General features: G+C 40.6%; 1 protein-coding gene across 2 annotated transcripts in view; it reads left to right on the top strand.

The window, feature by feature from the left end:
• kirrel1b (kirre like nephrin family adhesion molecule 1b) overlaps positions 1-19,106 on the top strand; it is an 84,915-nt gene that overhangs the window by 57,614 nt on the left and 8,195 nt on the right. The window contains exons 5-14 of one of the 2 annotated variants that reach the window (XM_084370213.1): positions 1,547-1,697; positions 2,405-2,510; positions 3,504-3,652; positions 4,199-4,326; positions 4,841-4,967; positions 6,229-6,329; positions 11,318-11,534; positions 13,365-13,472; positions 16,001-16,128; positions 18,466-18,540. In XM_084370213.1, coding sequence (XP_084226339.1) covers positions 1,547-1,697; positions 2,405-2,510; positions 3,504-3,652; positions 4,199-4,326; positions 4,841-4,967; positions 6,229-6,329; positions 11,318-11,534; positions 13,365-13,472; positions 16,001-16,128; positions 18,466-18,540 — 1,290 coding nt within the window. Of the gene's footprint in view, positions 1-1,546; positions 1,698-2,404; positions 2,511-3,503; positions 3,653-4,198; positions 4,327-4,840; positions 4,968-6,228; positions 6,330-11,317; positions 11,535-13,364; positions 13,473-16,000; positions 16,129-18,429; positions 18,541-19,106 lie in introns of both variants that reach the window. The other variant, XM_084370212.1, reaches the window with a different exon arrangement.

Below are 19,106 nucleotides of genomic sequence, written 5' to 3'. Positions count from 1 at the left end.
AACAAAATAATAACATCTTGGCAGATGGGGACCATATTCATTAAGTAAGGCTTTTGAATGCTCACAAATGGGAGATTCTGACTTGCTAACTAGTGAGAGGCAGCATTTTGCGCCTTAAAACCTGGTTAGAGAAGTGATTAAAACAGTATTTATTTTCAATCGTGCCAATTAAAGAGCACAAACATCGCTGAAGTGTGTCACTGGTATCTCTTTATTATATCAAACTAAAATCAGCATTTTTTAATGGAATCATCTCATCTTCTGACTAAAAAAGCTTCGGCTGCTCTGTCAATATTCTTTGTAACACCATCTTCATGCCTGCACATAAGATGAGAGACGTACATGTGGATAGGGCACACACATCCTACACACATCAGTTACTTTCCACACTTTACCGTCGTGACACAACTTGAATCATGCACAGATCCATTTAACCCATTTAATTAACACACCTGCACAGCCACAGACTCTCTCTCTCTCACACACACACACACACACACACTCATATAGGCAGGAACCTACGAGGTGACAAGTGCGATCACGGCGATATACTTTGCACCCCCTTTCTCCCACATTCACACTCTTCACGCTCTCGTATACTCTCCTACACACATGAAATTATGCCTGCAAGCACACACACACACACGTAGACACGCACTCACATATGCACACTCATGCTTTCATATGCACCCGGCATCGGCAGCAAACACTGACTCACACACTCAAACACAGATGTTTGCAGCCAGTTTTATGCCCCCCACACATGCTCATACATATTATATGCTGCTCTTATGTTACTGTGTTACTGACCACGCATTCACACTCCAGTGATGGCTGGATTTTATGTTCTTATTGCGCAGAAAAAAATGCGTATTACTTTTGTAACCAAGGATTATTTTCATTGAACCTTTAATCTATAAAATGTCAGAAATGCCAATATATATAAACATTTGATCTGCATTGATAGAATAGTGAAAAAAGCATCTTAATTGTTGTTACAACTTATAAATCTGTGAAACGTTCCAGCACTACTGTGTTGCGTATTCAGCTCTCATTTTGAATGCAAGAGCCAGTGTCATTATGAAACTGAATTACTTGTGTTAATTGAAAGAACATTTTGTCGGCAGTTATTTTCCTGCACCGACATTAAACTTCTGTAATATGAAGATAAAGTACAAGAACAAGAACGTGGGTTTCTGTAAAATGTCTGCACTTTTTCCAACGTCTCCTGCATCGTGTCTGAAAATGTTGTGTATTTTATTTCTATCTTCAGACTGTTGTTTCCAATTCCATTTTATACCGTTCTTCATCCCTCTTGGCTCCATTAGTAACCATCCTATGTCTCCCTCTTCTCTATTCCCCACCTTCTCTCTTACTTTTCCCATGATATTTCCCGTTCCCTTCATTTTTTTGTCCTTTTCGTCCTTCCCCATCCACCGTGCTCCTCCTCTTCTTCTTTGATCTTTCTCTGGCGGCTCTCCTCCCTAAATTCTACTCACAAAATCCTCTACCCACAACCATCACTCTCTATTTCTTCGCCAAACAGGAAGTGCTACCAGACAGGAAGAGGGTGACAACCAGGAGCTACCTGCCCATCACACCAGCTGACACTGACAGCGGCCGCAACTTCACCTGTGTGGCCAGCAACCCGGCGGTGCCGATGGGCAAACGAGCCACTGTTGCCCTCAATGTCCACCGTATGTTGGATTTGTTGTCTGTCAGAGTGTAAAGCTGCAGAGGCAGCGCTCAGGTGACTGGGGCCAAACTGTTTCGGTGTAGACACATTGCACAATCGCGCTATAATTTTTATCAGCTGCCCCAGCGCTTGTCAACTTGAAGTAATTATTCAGGAAATACAACACATATGCTGTGTATATGAATTTACAGCCACTATTTTTCACCATTCTCCAACTTGGGCTGGTTCCAGGTTTGATTTAGCTGTTTGCAGTGATTCAGCACCGTCTTTGGGGCCAGTTATTTTCTCCCAAAGCAGCACCAGCAAGTTGATTTTCTTCAACATCTGGATAACAGGAAACCTTTTGTGTTTTAAAGGCTTTCAGACTTGTTTTAAAAGAAATAAGGAATGATTGCTCGCAAGGAAACCGTAGTTTGAATTTTCAATCAAGAAGATTGATGTGTTTTTCCAACCCACCGTAGTTAGTAATTACTGGCAGAATAACTGCAGTAACAGCAGATGTAGAACCAGCGCTGTGTTCGAACAGAGGGCTGTAGAGAAGTGTTGTTGTGGAACACCAGATTTTAATGTGAAATTTATAGTTTGTGTGACTTATCTGTGTGGGAAATCAATCCGCATGCTGCTTGACTCAGCTGCCACAGTACAGATTCACACTATAATTCTGTTTATCCTCAGCTGTGCATTGAATGTGTATTTTTCCATGTGTAGACCCTCCGATGGTGACCCTGTCCATTGAGCCTCGCTCCGTCCTGGAGGGTGAAAGAGTCACCTTCACCTGCCAGGCCACTGCCAACCCTCCCATCATGGGCTACAGGTCTGGATGACATTTTTACCAGAAGTTAATCTTAAATAGAAAAAATGAACTTATTTTCAGTCCAGCACATCCTCATGCCTAAATGATTGAATAGGTTGGTGCAAGTGTCTCCAAAATGACAGGACATAAATATGAGTTGTAATAAACTGCTTTCACAGTCGACCTTCATGGTCGTTTTTCCGAAAAGGACAGGCTGAAAAAGAGTGTACTACTTATCAAACAAACAATATGGTTCCATTCATTTTAACAGCATTGTTGCAGCTTTATGTCAGTTGAGGATGCTCCGGACTCTTTAATGGTGGTCACCATTTTCAAGGACGGGGGTTTCATTTGAAACCTGCGGTCTAACATAAGGAGCCACACTGCAGACTCTGTTTAATGCCAATAGATTTTCTTTCTTCTATTCCAATCTGCTTGTAACCACCATCCCGGGGTGATCCTGAACTGTAATTTCTGCTTGCAGCACAGAATCGGTGAAAGTATTGAACATTTGTACAATTAGCCGCTGACTTTTATCTTAAGTGACAGCACAGAAGCACTGAAATTGCTAAATGCTGGACTTTAACACGGTGGTTTTAATCTGAGGTTTAAGACTTCACCAGAGGGTCCCAGAGCGGGAGCACTGCCAGGCACTTAGGCACTAAGCCTATTGAGTGTATATTAAGATGTCATCTAATGGCAGATGTACAATATGGTTATATGATTCTGAGCTATATATCTGGCAAGGTACAGTGTGAATAACAGAATCGGAGAGAAATTTATTTCTTTAACTTGCAATCATTCCTGCAGGTTTTGACATTAAGGCTTTTTAAATGTTAGTTTAATAGCTTTAATTGATAATATAAAAACACTAATTGTCTTGACAATGGGAATCTAACATTTGGATCACCACCAAAACATGATAAAAGCCAATCGTGCTTTTGAGATCTCCTGCTGACAAACACACATCACAGCGATCTGCAGTTGTTAAATTAGGATGTGTTTCTCCGTCAGATGGGCAAAAGGCGGCGTGCTGCTGGAGGGCGCCAGAGAGAGTGTGTTCGTCACCACAGCAGATCACTCCTTCTTCACCGAGCCTGTGTCCTGTCAAGTCTTCAACGCTGTGGGAAACACCAATGTCAGCATCCTGGTGGACGTGCACTGTGAGTAGAGTGCAAACACTCCTGAGCTGAGTGGGACTCTGATGATATGCGTGTGTTCGTGTAGCTATATTTGTCAGGCTTTGTTTGAAGAGCCACACTGCATTTATTTTGTTACAACACTGTATTTGTGTATCGCGCATAATACATTTGCAATAGATGGTTCCTGTCTAATCTGTTCTCTTTTCAGTCCAATTCAACAAAGCCTTATGGAAATTCTTGTAAAAGCCTTCGCGTAAACAGAGTAAAGTAAATAAAATTGATTATGTAAAAAAAGTACACAAACTGAAAACAAGTATTACTGAAAATAGAATTAAATAGCACAATATGCAGGAATCTTAGTTTAAAAGATTCAAAAATGTCCTAAAATTATGTAAAAACCCTGTGATATGTGCTATCCAACATGCTGTATAATTAATAACAGGCAAACAGGTCGACTCCACTAATTTCCTTTTCACAGAAGAAGAAAAGCAAGACCACATTTATTTAGCCACTTGGTTATCCCAAAGGCTATATGTCATAAAAACGTCTCTATGTCTTCTCTTTCAGTCGGCCCAATACTGGTAGTGGAGCCCAGGCCCGTTACTGTAGATGTGGACTCTGACGTCACTCTGAACTGCAAGTGGTCTGGCAACCCTCCTCTCACGCTCACCTGGACCAAGAAGGGCTCCAACATGGTGAGAACAAACCATCACCAATAAACCTCCCTCTGACCTTTGACCTTGAAGCCCGCACTTAAAATGATGTCTTATTTAAGTTTCCATTTCTACATCCATTTTCATTTATACAGGATGTAAGACGAAGTCAGAACAATACATATTGGTGTGAACTTCATCCTTCTAAATAATCCTCCAGAAAACCTCGAGCCCGACCTATACAAACGACCCAGACCTCATAAATGTTTGCTCAGTTGTAAAGCAGACGATTGGAAGTGAAACTCCATCTTCATATCCTAAATCTTTAATTCATGCCTAAAAAGTTATGAAAAGCTCCAGGAAAAACTAATGGAGCCTGCTGAGTAAATCAACATGTTTTATGAATTAAATATAGATCTCCCTCCCTCCCTCCCTCTTTAGAACATCTCTCCCTGTCTGTCTTTCTCCGCTCTCCACCTCACAAATCTACAATCCTGCTTATACCTTGGTGTGTGTGTGTGTGTGTCTCTGTGTGTGTGTGTGTGTGTGTGTCTAGGTGCTCAGCAACAACAACCAGCTGTATTTGAAGTCAGTAAGCCAAGCCGACGCAGGCCAGTATGTCTGCAAGGCCATCGTGCCCCGGATCGGAGTGGGAGAGACCGAGGTTACGCTCACTGTCAACGGTCAGTGTCTGTTCAGTCGCTCTGCTATTAATAAGGGCTGATATGAGCAGATATGTGTAGAACAAAGCGCTGCTATTGATCAAAGGTGGAAGATGAATTACAAAATGATGTGTTTGTCTAATCTAAAGTCATTATCTACATCATGCACGTATCTGTATCCCCCTGACAGCTGAAGCCACTGAATGCGCAATATAAAGAACTGCATGGGCCTTGTATTTATGTCGACCCGGTCTGATTCATTCCAGCCGGAGCCTGACCCAATCCCTACAGCTAATTTTTCAGCCTTAAACAGGCCCAAAGCCAATATTTCAATGCCGGTACTGTCCCCATGAGAGACCAGCAATTACTTCATAAATCAAAACTGATTCACCAAGAACACAATAAGGAAAGGAGAGTTCAAAAATGCTCCTTAAATCTCCGGCAACTGACAAAGCGGCCGGTCAAACCAAAAGCAGGGACATTCGTTGGCGTGTCCTTGTGAAATGTGTGGCGCTGAAAGCTTGATGAGCGCGAGACTACGTTTACACTTGTTCACGAACCGGACAGTATGTTAACACGGTTAATTCAAAGGAAGGTATCTGGTTCATTGCTCGGAGCGGTTTATACCTGTGACTGGATGGGAGAACACAGCTACAAATATGATCGCTTTCTCTGTTTTGGGTTCTCAAGCTGGGTTTATGTATAACTAAATGTAATTGTAATCCTGCCATAGATACTTATAGCAAAGGTTTTGATTCATAGTTCAGGATTTTACCTGTTGATGTCACCAACGTTTGGGGATAATTGCCTACATGTAACAGAATTCTGTAATTAAATTACAGAATGAATGTTATTGTAATCCATTACAGTAACTGAAAGTGATTTCGTTAAATTACAGTTTCTAATCAAAATGTTGGTGATTACAAAGGGGTTACATCTGAATATGGTCTTTTTGGTAAAACGCTTATAAGTACAATTTTATTTTTATTTTTATAGACCAAACAACTAATCAATGATCAAGAAAGTAATCAACAGATTAATCAACAAATATAAGTAATCTATAGTTGCAGCCTTGACCAAATTACTAAATGTCAGCATTTATTGATACGTCTGGAACCAGGACATCACTCTGTAAACTGTATGTAAAATCCTCTCAATGGTGCCTGGTTATAGTTCTTATTGTAAACATTAATGTGAGCTGCTGATTTGTTAAGTTCAATGCTTGTGTGGTCTCAACCCTTCGGTTTTGTTGTGGTAATCCTCTCACGTCTCTGTGTCTCAGGTCCCCCCATCATCTCCAGCGATCCAGTCCAGTACGCTGTCAGAGGCGAGAGAGGAGAGATCAAGTGTTACATCGCCAGCACCCCCCCACCCGATAAGATTGTAAGTCCATCTTTGGAAGTTGTAATCTGCCGCAGAGGTGCTCGACCTTTTTCAGATTGCATCAGCCTCAGCCTGATCAGCTCCTCGTCCGGCCTGAAAACAGTGTTTTATATCCTCCTCTTCAGCTTGTGTTATTAGCGATTGGCACAAGTGGCATTGTTCTCCAACTGTGTCACGACGAGTATGTGAGAACAATCTGTTCCTCCTCTGTGGTGGAAGGTGTGACTCATCAAAAACAGCTGCTGTAGTGTTGAATGAGGAGACACACTGTACGGTACACATGTTCAGCTGAAATATTCGGGCGCAGAAAATCAGGAAAAAAAGAAAACAAAGCTCCTAGTATTGCCACATGTTTGTGTCAGTATTTGAATAACAGTTTGATGTTTGGAGTCGAAGATGAGTAAATTAAACCATGTGTATTTAATATGGAAATATTGAAAATGAAAAGGTTATCTCATAGTGGAAACACAGTATCCAGCCAAAATCACCAAAATATGATCAGCTGGTCTGACCTCAGGGCGATCCGTCCAACAAACCCCTGAGTTATCTTGTTGGCAGTAGAACAATAGAACATAACCTTGAGACTCACAACATTACTACCTTCTTTTTTAGCTGGCGTCCAGCATCATTTATAGCTTTATTGACGTGACTTTTATTTTTTCTGTTCTTACAAGCCCATAAGCCACAACTCAGGTCTTATAAGACAGAAGTTTCCAACTTTTTTAGTATGAGACACCTCCATTTCACCTCAAGAATCCACACAAGACATAGTGACCGCCTGACATAGTCATCGTCGGTTGAATTATTGATGTTTAGCCTTCATTCCAGCTTTCTTTACTCCTTGATGACGGTACACTGAACATCTTTGGGTTGTTGACAGGTTGTTGACAAAAAGAGTCATTTGAGGGCGTCATCTGGTGCTTTGAGAAACACTGATCAACATTTTTCACCATTTTATCATATTTTGTTGACCAAAAAACGTATCAATTAATTAAGAACATAACTGACAGATAAATGGAAAATCTAAATAATTGTTAGTGGCAGCCTTAGTGGGTTGTGACAGATGGGTTCAATGGGTTCAGCCAAAGATTTATCCTTCTTATATTGCTTTATTTGACTAATTGTAAGAGCCAAAAGCTTCTGATGGAGCAGATAAAAAATGGAGCGATGGGTGCAAGCTCACCTGTAAGCAGTGTCAACAGTGTTTGCGTAATTACTCTCACGACCAGAAGGGGGAGACAAAAGTTCTGCACTGCAACTTTTAACAATTTCTACCAAGTTGCGCTTGAATGAGGCATTAAAGATGCTTCTCTGAGAAGCACAGTGACTTTGTGATGTATGATTGATGTTGTTAAAAGGAATGCTTAAGTTTTTAGTGAAATATACTAAAATAACTAGATAACTAATTCTACATATTGTGGCTTTAAGACAATTTAAAGTTACAGTTACTTATTGATGGTCACCAGGGGAGGGTCAGTGCAGCCTCTATAGTATCAACCTCACACCAAAACTGTTCCAACTCAGTGATTCCTTTCAAAGTGGTCACCATTTTTTCTTTATAGGAAAGCGTTCACACAAACTGCCTCACCAGCAAACTGTAATGGAATATCCCAAATGTGCCATAACTGCAGAACTGTATGCAGTTTTTTCATTCCTGCCTTTTCTTGAAGTCACTGAGTGCAATATTTGATCAAGCTACAGTTTAATATAAAGTGCCTGTGCACTATAGAAGCTACAAAATGAGCGGTATTGTATGTGATATAAAGCTTAAAAGATGGGAAATACCAGAATGCTCACAAATGACAAAAAGTAGCCAGAAAATGGAAATAAATCCAGTGATGGCATTTGAGTTTGAAGGCTAGAATGAGTGAGGGAGACAGTGAGGGTGACACAGATTGAAATAAGAGGGAGAGAGATGGCGGGAGAGTAAAATTCTGTACCTTTCAGCGTCAATTATCCAATTGTGCAGTGCCGACATGACAGAAATCAGAGCTTTTAGGAAGCTTCAGCCCCCCTGCTGCACTGGCAGAGAGCTAAGAGCGTATAATGTGATACGACATTATAGTCTCGGCTTAATGCAGAGACACAAGGACTTATAAAATATGGATATGATGCTGCGAGTGTGTGTGTGCATGCGCACGCTGCGTGTGTGTACTGTGTGTAAAATAGGCAATGAGAAAGTGAGAAAGAGACAGAAATATAGACAGTGGTGGTGCAACAAATTATTGTGAGAAAAAGCGATAAAGGAAGAAATGGAGGGATTTTGAGAGGCAGACTGTGGAGACAGAAAGGCGCGTTACGTAAGAGTGTCAGAGAGAAAAAAGCAGAAGATTCGGGGCCTTTTTTAATTTCTCCTTCATCCACTTACGATCACATTCTCCCGTTTCATTTTTTCAAACCAGGTTAAAAGGTACATTAGCACAACATGTGGCTCTATGTATATTTGATATCACCTTGCTCCATATTTAATACCCTTAAATTTCTACCTCAGCAGATTTAAAGTAGAAAAACCTGCTCGGGTTTTTATCGCTCATGTACACTTGCTGCACTCTGTGTGTGTGTTCTGATTTATTTGTGAGGAATTTCTTTCTCTCCCAGCCTGAAAAGTTGCTGCACAAATTTTAATTAGGCATATACCGCACCGGGAGAACAAAATAGTTACCAAGGTGTGAGAATATAATTTGTTTTGCTTAAAATATATCTCCTGCCCAGACTCGCTTAACCTTTCCAGCCCATCTGTTTGATGAATGTTTACTTGTGATTATGTGTGTGTGTCTCTATGTGTGTGTGGTTAATACTACATAAGATAAGATTAGGGGAAATTAGCATTATTGATCCCTGAGGGGAAATCGGGTGATTGCAGCAGTTTAGATAAAAATCAAACACATAAAACATATTGGAAATTGCGTCGTCATCGCACTGATACAGAGCTTCTATCACTTTAAAGGACTTTTCCTGCTGTGTTGATTAGGCACAGATTTATAGATTTACAAGTGCTTTAGTTTACAGATGTACCGAGCCTTTGATCTTAACTTAATCCTAAATTGACGTACACCTGCTTTACCGTTTTAATGCAATCCTTTTTAAGTGGCAGATCACAGGGAGTCAGGCTGAGAGCAGGTTTTGCCTACAAAGTATTTTCTAGTGGCCTGAAACCAGTGATCCTTTATCTGACGGAGCTTTGAGTGAGTTAGAATCTATGACCCCGACCACGAATCTGTAATATCAGTAGCCTGACTGTGCTGTGTATTGATAAATCCATGGCACTGTTAGTGATGCTGAAGCAGCAGACGGTTTTGTGCCTTTCATTTCTCTCAGTCCTACCCTCCTGTAAGTTTCATCCCAGATCTGTAATATTCTATAAAACAGGGCTGCCCAAACTGGGGCCCGTGTGCCAAATTTGGTTTGACTTGCCCCCCATCCAGATGATTATAGCCAAAAATATTAAAAAAAAAAAAATATGATATAAATTGCTGGTTATAGTGTCTTATCATTTCTGATGTAAAAATGCTCTTTAAATATGTAGGATCCCTAAATATTATTTTTTTATTTTTATCTGTCTGTATCTCCTTCCATTACACTCCTTAACACCATTATTTGGCAGTACAAGTAATAATAAGATGGCTGCCGACCTCTGACCTTTTGATTGACACCTCATTTGACCACATAGGAGTGTCTATGCCCGCCCTGGAGCCTAAATCAGCCGACGAGTGAGAGAATCATCGAGACACACTGCTGCCTGTAGTATTCCTATAATATTCTCATGATTATTCAGTGGCCTCTGTGCTGCTGAAAATAGACCCTCAGACCAAACCGCCCCTGTAACAAAATGTTTTAGGGGAGACGTGACCAAAGATGTCATTTTGAGTAAATATTAATTTTGCTCAGGGTTTTTGGGAATCCCCCCGTTAAAAAGTAACAAATCACAGACTTTTTATTACATATATTTATGCCTCCGCCGGCGATAGCCAGGGCCGGAGGCATTATGTTTTCCAGTTGTCCGTCCGTACGTCCGTCTGGGCCATCCTTGTTAATGCAATATCTCAAGAACGCTTTGAGGAATTTTCTTCAAACTATGCACAAATGTCCACTCTGACTCAGGGATGAACTGATTAGATTTTGTAAGTCAAAGGTCACTGGAACTTTGCATGTTATGAACCTGATATCTCAAGAACGCCGTGAGGGAATTACATTATATTTGGCACTAATATCTATATGCACTCAGTGATGAACTGATTTGATTTTGGTGGTTCAAGGTCAAAGGTCACTGCAACCTCACGTCTTGTGAACGCGCCGTCTCAAGAATGCCTTAAGGGAATGTCTTCAAATTTGGTACATGGATGAAGGATGAACTGATTAAATTTTGGAGGTCAAAGGTCAAGGTCATTGTGACGTTGCGTATTGTGAAAGTAATATCTGAAGAAGGCCTTGAGGGAGTTTCTTCAAATTTGGCTCAAATGTCAACTTTGACTCAAGGATAAACTGATTTCATTTCAGAGGTCACTGTGAGCTCAAATCTTGTGAGGAAAATATTTCAAGAATGCATTGAGGGATTTTTGTCAAGTTTAGCACAAACCCACACTTTGACTCCAGGGTGAACTAATTCGATTTTGGAGGTCAAAGGTTGTACCTTGTAACTTGTACCATATTGTAGCTTCTTAGGAACAGTTCCTTCTTTAAAGCGGAGGCATATAATACAGTAGTTCTAGTTGGTTATAATTTAATGTTAAAATGATGCTGAAACTTTACAGACCACCTTTTAATCAGTCATAAACAATAATAAAGGCAACAATTACAAAATAACTATGATTAACTATTAATGTAAAACATAGATATAAGAAGAGTAAATAAAGTTTGATACCAACTAAGCTAACCTGAGATACTTGGAAAGGAGTTCCAACTTCTCTTTGGTAACCAGGTCAGGTAACCCTTCAGACCAATACTAATAATTCAGGACAAAGCTAAGCCTTCTTAAATGTGTGTTTCAGGTGTGGGCGTGGAAGGAGAACGTATGGGAGAAGGAGAAGGGCACTCTGATGGAGAGGTACACTGTGGAGCAGAGCAAACCTCCATCACAGGGCGGGGCCGTCCTCTCCACCCTCACCATCAACAACGTCATGGAGTCTGACTTCCACTCGCCCTACAACTGCACCGCCTGGAACTCCTTCGGACCCGGCACCATGATCATCACCCTGGAAGAGACGGGTATGGAGAAACAAATAATATGGCTGTGAACATAGTAGCCGTGTCACAGTTGCATTGTATAGCATTTATCATCACAATAGAGAAGATCAAGCAAAAAATGTCTATATGCGCATGCTGAGTATGTATGCCATGTTGAATTAATGGATGTATTATGAGAACTGGATTTGGAGATGGAGCCCATTAATTAAATAAAAGTTGTTCACCAGGAGCAAGGATGACTCGGTATCCAGTTGTCTTACATGTAATACATCTATATTCCAAGTGCTATATTGTCTTCAGTTCTGATAATACATCTAGTTATACCTGTATGTTGATATTTGCTGAAAGACAAGGGATGTTCCTAATGACAAGTTTCCCCAATGTTTGAAAGGAAGTTTTAGTTTATACTAGCTGACTTGTTTGAAAGTAAGAAAACATTCAGAAAAGAGTGAAAACTGAACAATTTAATCAATGAGGTTAAACAACCAGAATGCACTGCACCGGACCAATAAACATGTCCGCTGATGGGTGGCGTACTGCAAGTTGGGCGGTGCTTGGTTTTGGCTTCGAGTTCGTGTTGAAACAGGAAACTGTTAAGCGGTCAGGTGGTAACAAAAAATATTGCATTACCGCTAAACAGTCCACTAAAATATGTTTCTGAAAACATTTTGAGAGAAATAGACGGGATTATGTTTCATATTTGATCAGCACTGCCTTGTTTGATTGGAGTTTTTTCAGCCTCAGGAACAATATGGTGGGCACTTACGGTTCACAAACTTTTACTATTGTAGCTAAATTGTGTTCTAAAATATAGTTCTGAAAGCATTTTAGGTGAGAAACAGGCCATGTAGCACCAGAATCTTTGTTTATAGCTTATCAGAACTGCCTAGTTTAGACAGTTTGATTGGAGTTTGGTGAGACGGCCCTTGGCGATGTCTCTCTCTTTCTCCATGGATGTGTGCATACAAAGTGCAGAACAATGATCTGTAGTTGATACAACAGCCCTAAAACACTGTAATGATACAAAGCTGGTTGAAGCAACATTCCCATTTAATCACGTTCTTCAATAACCAAACCTGTCTTACAAAACACGACAACTCGCCAAATTAAAGTTAACGAACAACATCTTTAAATTGTCGGAAAGACATTCAACTTTCTCGATAGAAAATACACACATGAGCTCATGTGGAGGAAGCGACCTGTCAACTGTGCAAGTCTCAAAACATTTTAAACAATCAGCTTTTCATTGTTTTATAAAGAGGAAGCGTATTCATCACTCAACACTCAATGCATTTTATTGAGAAGCACAGACGGTACGCAGAAGTGTTTGTTTACAATGAAAATTCCACACGGCATCTCTAATGTCCCTGAGAAAGAAGCTCTTGTCTCGGTTACAAACTGAAGTGCCCTTGAGCAATGTTATTACGCAGAGGCCTCAGCCGGAGTACTGATGAAACATAGAGTGTTATAATTCCATTCTGGATGGCTTTGCATTTTATTTTGAGAGCTTGGTATGTTACATTACATTGAGAAAATGATTTCTTCATGCTCTGTCAGTCTTATCTGGCTCTTTTTCTTTCAGCTGTCAGATTTCGCAAGCTTCAGAAAATCAACATCTTTGAGAGAGAGAGAGAAAGAGAGAGCTTAGATTTGTCCTCACATGTACACTACCACTGTTTTTATCCCTTGTCTGACTTGCGTGCCTTATCAACATAACCAGCCCTCAGAGATCCAGTACTAAGCTACTGTCGGACACAACAGGATTTATACTTAAACGACAGCAGGTTTCTGTAACAATGAGACAGCAGCTGTCCCTCAACCCGACCCCTTTTCTGCTTGTGTTTGTTTCAGATATTGTTCCAGTGGGAATTATTGCCGGTGGTACGGTGGGCTCCTCCATTCTGCTGCTTATGTTTCTACTGGCGCTCGCCTTCTTCCTTTACCGCCAACGCAAAGGCAGTGAGTGCACACGGTGGTTTCTTTAATGTGTGTGTGTGTGTGTGTGTGTGTGTGTGTGTAGAGGCACGCACACGCATACTGTATGTCTCTATCAGTCTTTCTTTCATCCACTCTCTCTAGCTGTCACTCTGCCTCTCCACGTTCGGAGGAAGGAACATATGCCAGCCGTATAGCATTTTATTCAAATGAGATTAATGAATATTCATATAATATGGCAAACTGCCTTAAAACGCCTACTGTGTGATTCCCTTTTCATTCCGCTGACATGAATTGTATGATTATTTTTTAAATAAATCGTATTTATATGCGGCTCATACACTAGATAAAGTACATAAATAACAGAGCAGAAAACAAGAGCATTTAAAAGTGAATAGTATTTAAATTATGAATTCCTATATGTTATTTCTACAGCCTGCGGCAATCCAATTAGCTCTATGTAAACACAAACTGGAGAGAGCGAAGGACGTGTGGCGTCTTTAAGTTGTTTAATTTTGAGCTACTTCGAATAAAGAAATCGGGAAAGACAATGAAGGTGACTGGCAGAGTCCCCAGAGGGATTTTCTGGGGATAAGAGTATATTTTCTGGTTCAGAGCTGATAACAGCACTACAGAACAGATATCGTTTGGAAATAGAAACTCAAAAAACAAACATCGTCGTGGCTCCAGATAAGCTGTCTCTTATTTACTGCACGAAGCAGCTCAAGACTTCACAGATTTAAATCTTTACTTTCAAGGTTTCTGCTTTTGGAGGAGAGTTGCTCATGCTGACAAGTATTGACTGCTCTGTGCTTGAGTATATCAATTAAAATGAGCAGTATTCTCATTTCAGTATTTACAAGACAGCGTTTGATACAGGAATATACCAGTTTTATAGGCGCAAAATCCCTTTTTTTTCGTTCGTTTCCCACCTAACTAAACCCTTTTTTAATGAAATGACATAAAATATGTTTAATCTCAACATGTGCATATTTAACCGTGTGCTGCTACAGCCTTTATGTTAATGTTACAGCACTCGTTCAGATTCCTGTTATGTAGAAAGTATTATGGAAAAGTCCGACCTAATAAGATTTTCACTCTGACTTTTCTGTAAAATGCTTAATCAAATATGAGTCAAACGTGTAAATGTGTACTGAATGTCATTTACAGTAACAAGCTGCGTGTCTGAAAGGGGCTTAAAATGCTGAAGATTCACCTTTTTGCTCAGAATGTTGTGTCCTTTATTGTATATTGTAAAGTTGTGTTGTTGTTTGTCAGGACCAAAACAAAAAAAGAGAGGAGAGAAACCTTCTTTAGCACCCTCTGCTCCACCAAACACTTAAAAGTATTGAGGAGCCTACAGTTCAATGACATTATTTATTTCTATAGAAAAATTTTTTTTTCTAATAATTAACAAACTCAATTGCTGATGTGGCATTTAAATGTAAATTGGTCGTCAAGCCAGATGCCCAGGTGGGCTACAGGAATTCAGTGACTTTTTTGATATTTGATTCAAACCGTGGAGATTTTGAGATTACAGTGATCTATATATTTTTTTTGATCTTGAGAAGACCATTAATAGTAGTAGTTTTATTTTCACTGGGTACCAGCTTGAGATTGATAAGAGCTTTCTGGCAAGCATTGAAATAAAGCTGCTGGTTCTCAATGCAGGTTCATTTCATTTTTCAAGTTGCAAATTTAATTTTTCCAGTTGCAAAAGTTTCTGTTTGTAGAAAAATGACGCAATACCACCATTTCTTTGAAATTGCCACAAGGAGTCACCAAATTTAGAAATCCGACAGTGGATTTAAAACTACACTACACAAAATGAACATTTTAACGTTCTGTCAGTCCAAGTTAAACTGGTAGAGACAAGTTTTTTTCTTTAACATATAATTATGAAGTAAATATAGATTGCACAATGTAACGGCTATAGAATAATAGCCGTTACATTTCAAAATCTCCAGATAAAATGAAGGCTGACTGGTCACTCAGGCTGCTCGCTTGCCATCCATCCAGTTGTCTTTGCAACATTGGAGAAAAAACACTTGGAAACGCTTGGAGGGGGCAAAGTTTTCTGTTTTCACTTTAAACTATGCAAAATTTCATGAAAACAATATTTACATTCAGCTCAAGTTAAGTGTGTGGATTAATACAAAATTTACAATCATAACACCCTCTGGCAGAAATAACTACCACAAAATGTTCATCTTCATTTTCAACTGATGCGGGCCTCTAAAAAAGATATTCATGCCAAATGAATGTGCAGTTTTCATTTGCTCATGATGAACACTGAAGTCCTCAAAATTCAAATCATTATCTTTTTCTGCCTCTTGAAGCTGCCAGCCTGCCAAATTGCTTAATGCACCAATATCAACAGAGAGAAAATAAACAAGGCAGAGAGTGAACCAGACAAGTCAGACAAAACCAGAATTAGTCAGAATAAAATGTTGTTGTTTTGTTTTACTTTTTTAACCAGACTGTTTTAAAAAAATCTATAATTCTCTTGACGTTGACTCGGATTATGACCTGAGGTTGTACTCTTCTTCCAGGTCGACGGGGTGTCACCCTCGGTAAACCAGACATCAAGGTAGAGACGGTCAACAAAGAGACCCACAGCCTGGAGGAGGAGGCGGCCGATGTCTCCACGGCAAACCGAATGGTCAAGGCCATGTACTCCGTGAGTAGACACCCATCTGAGTCACCGGGGGCCGCGGAGAGGAGGCATATGGGTCAATGGCCTTGAATGCACAGATACACCGACACAAAGGGCAACATGGCAGGAGGAGCACGCACACACACACACACACACACGCACACGCACACGCACACACAAGGCCTGCCTGCAACAACACACGCACATTCTAACAACAAAGATATCCAAAAATCAAGAAGAAGCGCCTGCTGTACTATAAATGTACATACACAAAGATAAAGAAAACACAGACATGAAACATCATGTACACACTATAAAGTACGTGACATACAAAAACAACCTTGCAAATGTGCAAAAACACATACAATGCAAATGAAAGTGATAGTACATATACATTAATTCCCACACATTAACATATAACAAGGAACTTTTAGCCACTACATGATCTACATAAGCAAACAAGACCATCAGCGAGAAGACTGGCTATTTATTTGTAGTTATTATAGTTAATAATAGTTACGGTGGCGTGCTGTTGATTAATTGAATAGTCTTTAGACTAAGATTTTATGTTTGCCATGCCACCGAGCTATAGCTTACAGTTGCCTTATTATAAAGACATAAAATTATAGGGAGGCTTGATAACTTAAGCTTGAGCTCAACAAAATCAGTATTACACAGCAACCAAATCTATAAGCTTACGTGCAGCCTAGTTAACATTACTCGAAAAGTTTACTTTGTTTCACGATCATCATGCACAAGGTACATTTGTCATCTTTTACAACTCTAGGGTATCAAAAACAAAGCTTGGTTTGAGTCCTTTTATGCTACAAAAAAGAGTGTTGGCGATGAATTGAAGTGTCTCACGGCCTGGGGAATGAAGCTGCTCTGTAATCTGGTTGTATGGCAGCGGATACTTCCGTATCTTTTGTCAGATGGCAGCAGGGTGAACAGACTGTGGCTGGGGTGAGTGTCGTCCTTTCGTATCCTTTGGGCTCTGTGCAGACATCGCACTTCACTGAGATCACTGATGCTCTGTAGATGGGTGTAGCAGTGATGTTCTGGGCAGTTTTAATCACCCGCTGTAGAGTCGTCCTGTCCTGGGCCGTGATGAACCATGGCAGCTTGGGATGTTTCCAATCAGGATGCTTTCTATTGCTCCTCTTTAAAAGCTGAAGAATCTTGCTCTGGAATAAAGCCTTCCTGAGTTTCTGTCGGAAGTAGAGCCTTTTCTGTCCTTTTTTAAACAAGGTGCTGATGTGTGATGACCAAGACAGGTTTGCAGTGATTGTAATTACATAAAACCTGTAACTGTTCACCTGCTCCACCTCAGCTCCGCTGATGTAGGGGTGTGTGTCTTTGCCTTCTTCTTTCTAAAATCAACAATCAGAGCCTTGGTTTTTCTGATGTTGAGCAGTTGATTGTTCACTGTGCACCACCCTCCCGATATGAACACTCAACGTTGTTCAGGTGTCGTCCGCATACTTCACTATAGAGTTCTCTTGATGTCTGGGAGCGCAGTCATGGGTGTACAGTGTGAACAGGATTGGGCTGATCACACAGCCCTGAGGGGCTCCTGGTGTTGAGCGCTAACGTAAAAGAGGTGTGACTGCCAGTCTGAACTGTCTGGGGTCTGCTTGTCAGAAAGTCCAATATCCAGTGTGTTATACTGAAGGCCAGAATGTTAAGTTTGCCAGTCAGCTTCATGGCTGGGATTGTGTTGAATGCTGAGCTGAAATCAACAAACAGCATCCTGGTGTAGCTGTTCTTATTCTCCAGGTGTGTGAAGCCTGAGTGGAGGGCAGTGGATATGGCATCCCCTGTGGATCTGTTGGTTCTGAAAGCACACTGGTGATAGATACATTACCTTATTGCCATAAGTTTCTTTGCTTGTTTCTTTTATTCGCTTTCAAAACAAATCCACATGCTAGCCCATCAAGTACTCTACGACACAAGGCAGTGGTGCTCATACTGCTTTTGTCCACAGGGACCAGAATCATCAAGATTTGTTGTGGCTGCTTTAAATTTGCACACATGAAAACACACACTCACACATAATTAACAGATATGAACACAGACAAACACACGCTTGTCTTCCTTCTAGAAAGCGTCCTGGAAGTCCTGGCGAGTTTAATCGACGCGACTCCTCTGGAGCACTTTTAAAGCTCGGCCCAAAACCTTTTCTCCAAACGAATCGTTTCTCGTCTTTCACTCTCTTGGGATGAAAAAGCTGAAACTCTGTTTTCCTCTCCCCTCCCTCTCTTTCTTCTCCTTTCCTTTCTCACCCTCCCTCTTTCCGTGTGTGTGTTTCGTTGTTTGATGGTTTAGTTTCTGCCCTCTGTTTCCCTCTCTCCCTCCACTCAGCCGTTCAAAGACGACATGGACCTGAAGCAGGACATCAGGAGCGAGGGCGACACCAGGGAGGAGTACGAGCTCAAGGTGAGAGCGATGAGACGTTTTACTGTTTTGACTTTGATTTCTGCAGCATCTTGAACATTGTATCCTGCATGGTGCACAAACATAACACATGTCATGAACTTTGTGGTCATATCCATCATTAAGTGCCAATTACCAGTTCCTGCTTTTTTCCTCAGGCTCTTTTTTCCTCATTTGCACCGGAGTTAAAAGCTTGGTTTTCATAACAATACCATTTTTATATATAATCTGTGCCACTGCAGTTCACAAACACAGATTCAGCTCAGCCAGAGCATAATTAACCTTTTCTTGAAGCTGGAGCTAAACTCTCCTTTTATCCTCCAAACCTTGTGTTCTTTAACGAACCCGCCAAACTAAAGGAAGAAACAAATTGTTGCCCTGTTGAGATTCCTGTCGTCCTCTGGCTAATTAGGTTGACTGCCAATGACTCCCAAAACAACATAAATGACTGTTCCCACAATGACATAATGACAAAATAATGACATATGTCAGTACAACATTGTCAGTTATGAAAAACAAATGAACATGGGTGAAAACATAACCTCTCTGGCGGAGGTAAGTATGGGTCT

This window comes from Pagrus pagrus, assembly GCF_965226575.1.
Source record: "Pagrus pagrus genome assembly, chromosome: 12".
Taxonomy (NCBI): Eukaryota; Metazoa; Chordata; class Actinopteri; order Spariformes; family Sparidae; genus Pagrus; species Pagrus pagrus.
Note: the sequence above shows the minus strand (reverse complement) of the source record. Positions and strands in the feature narration are given on the sequence as shown.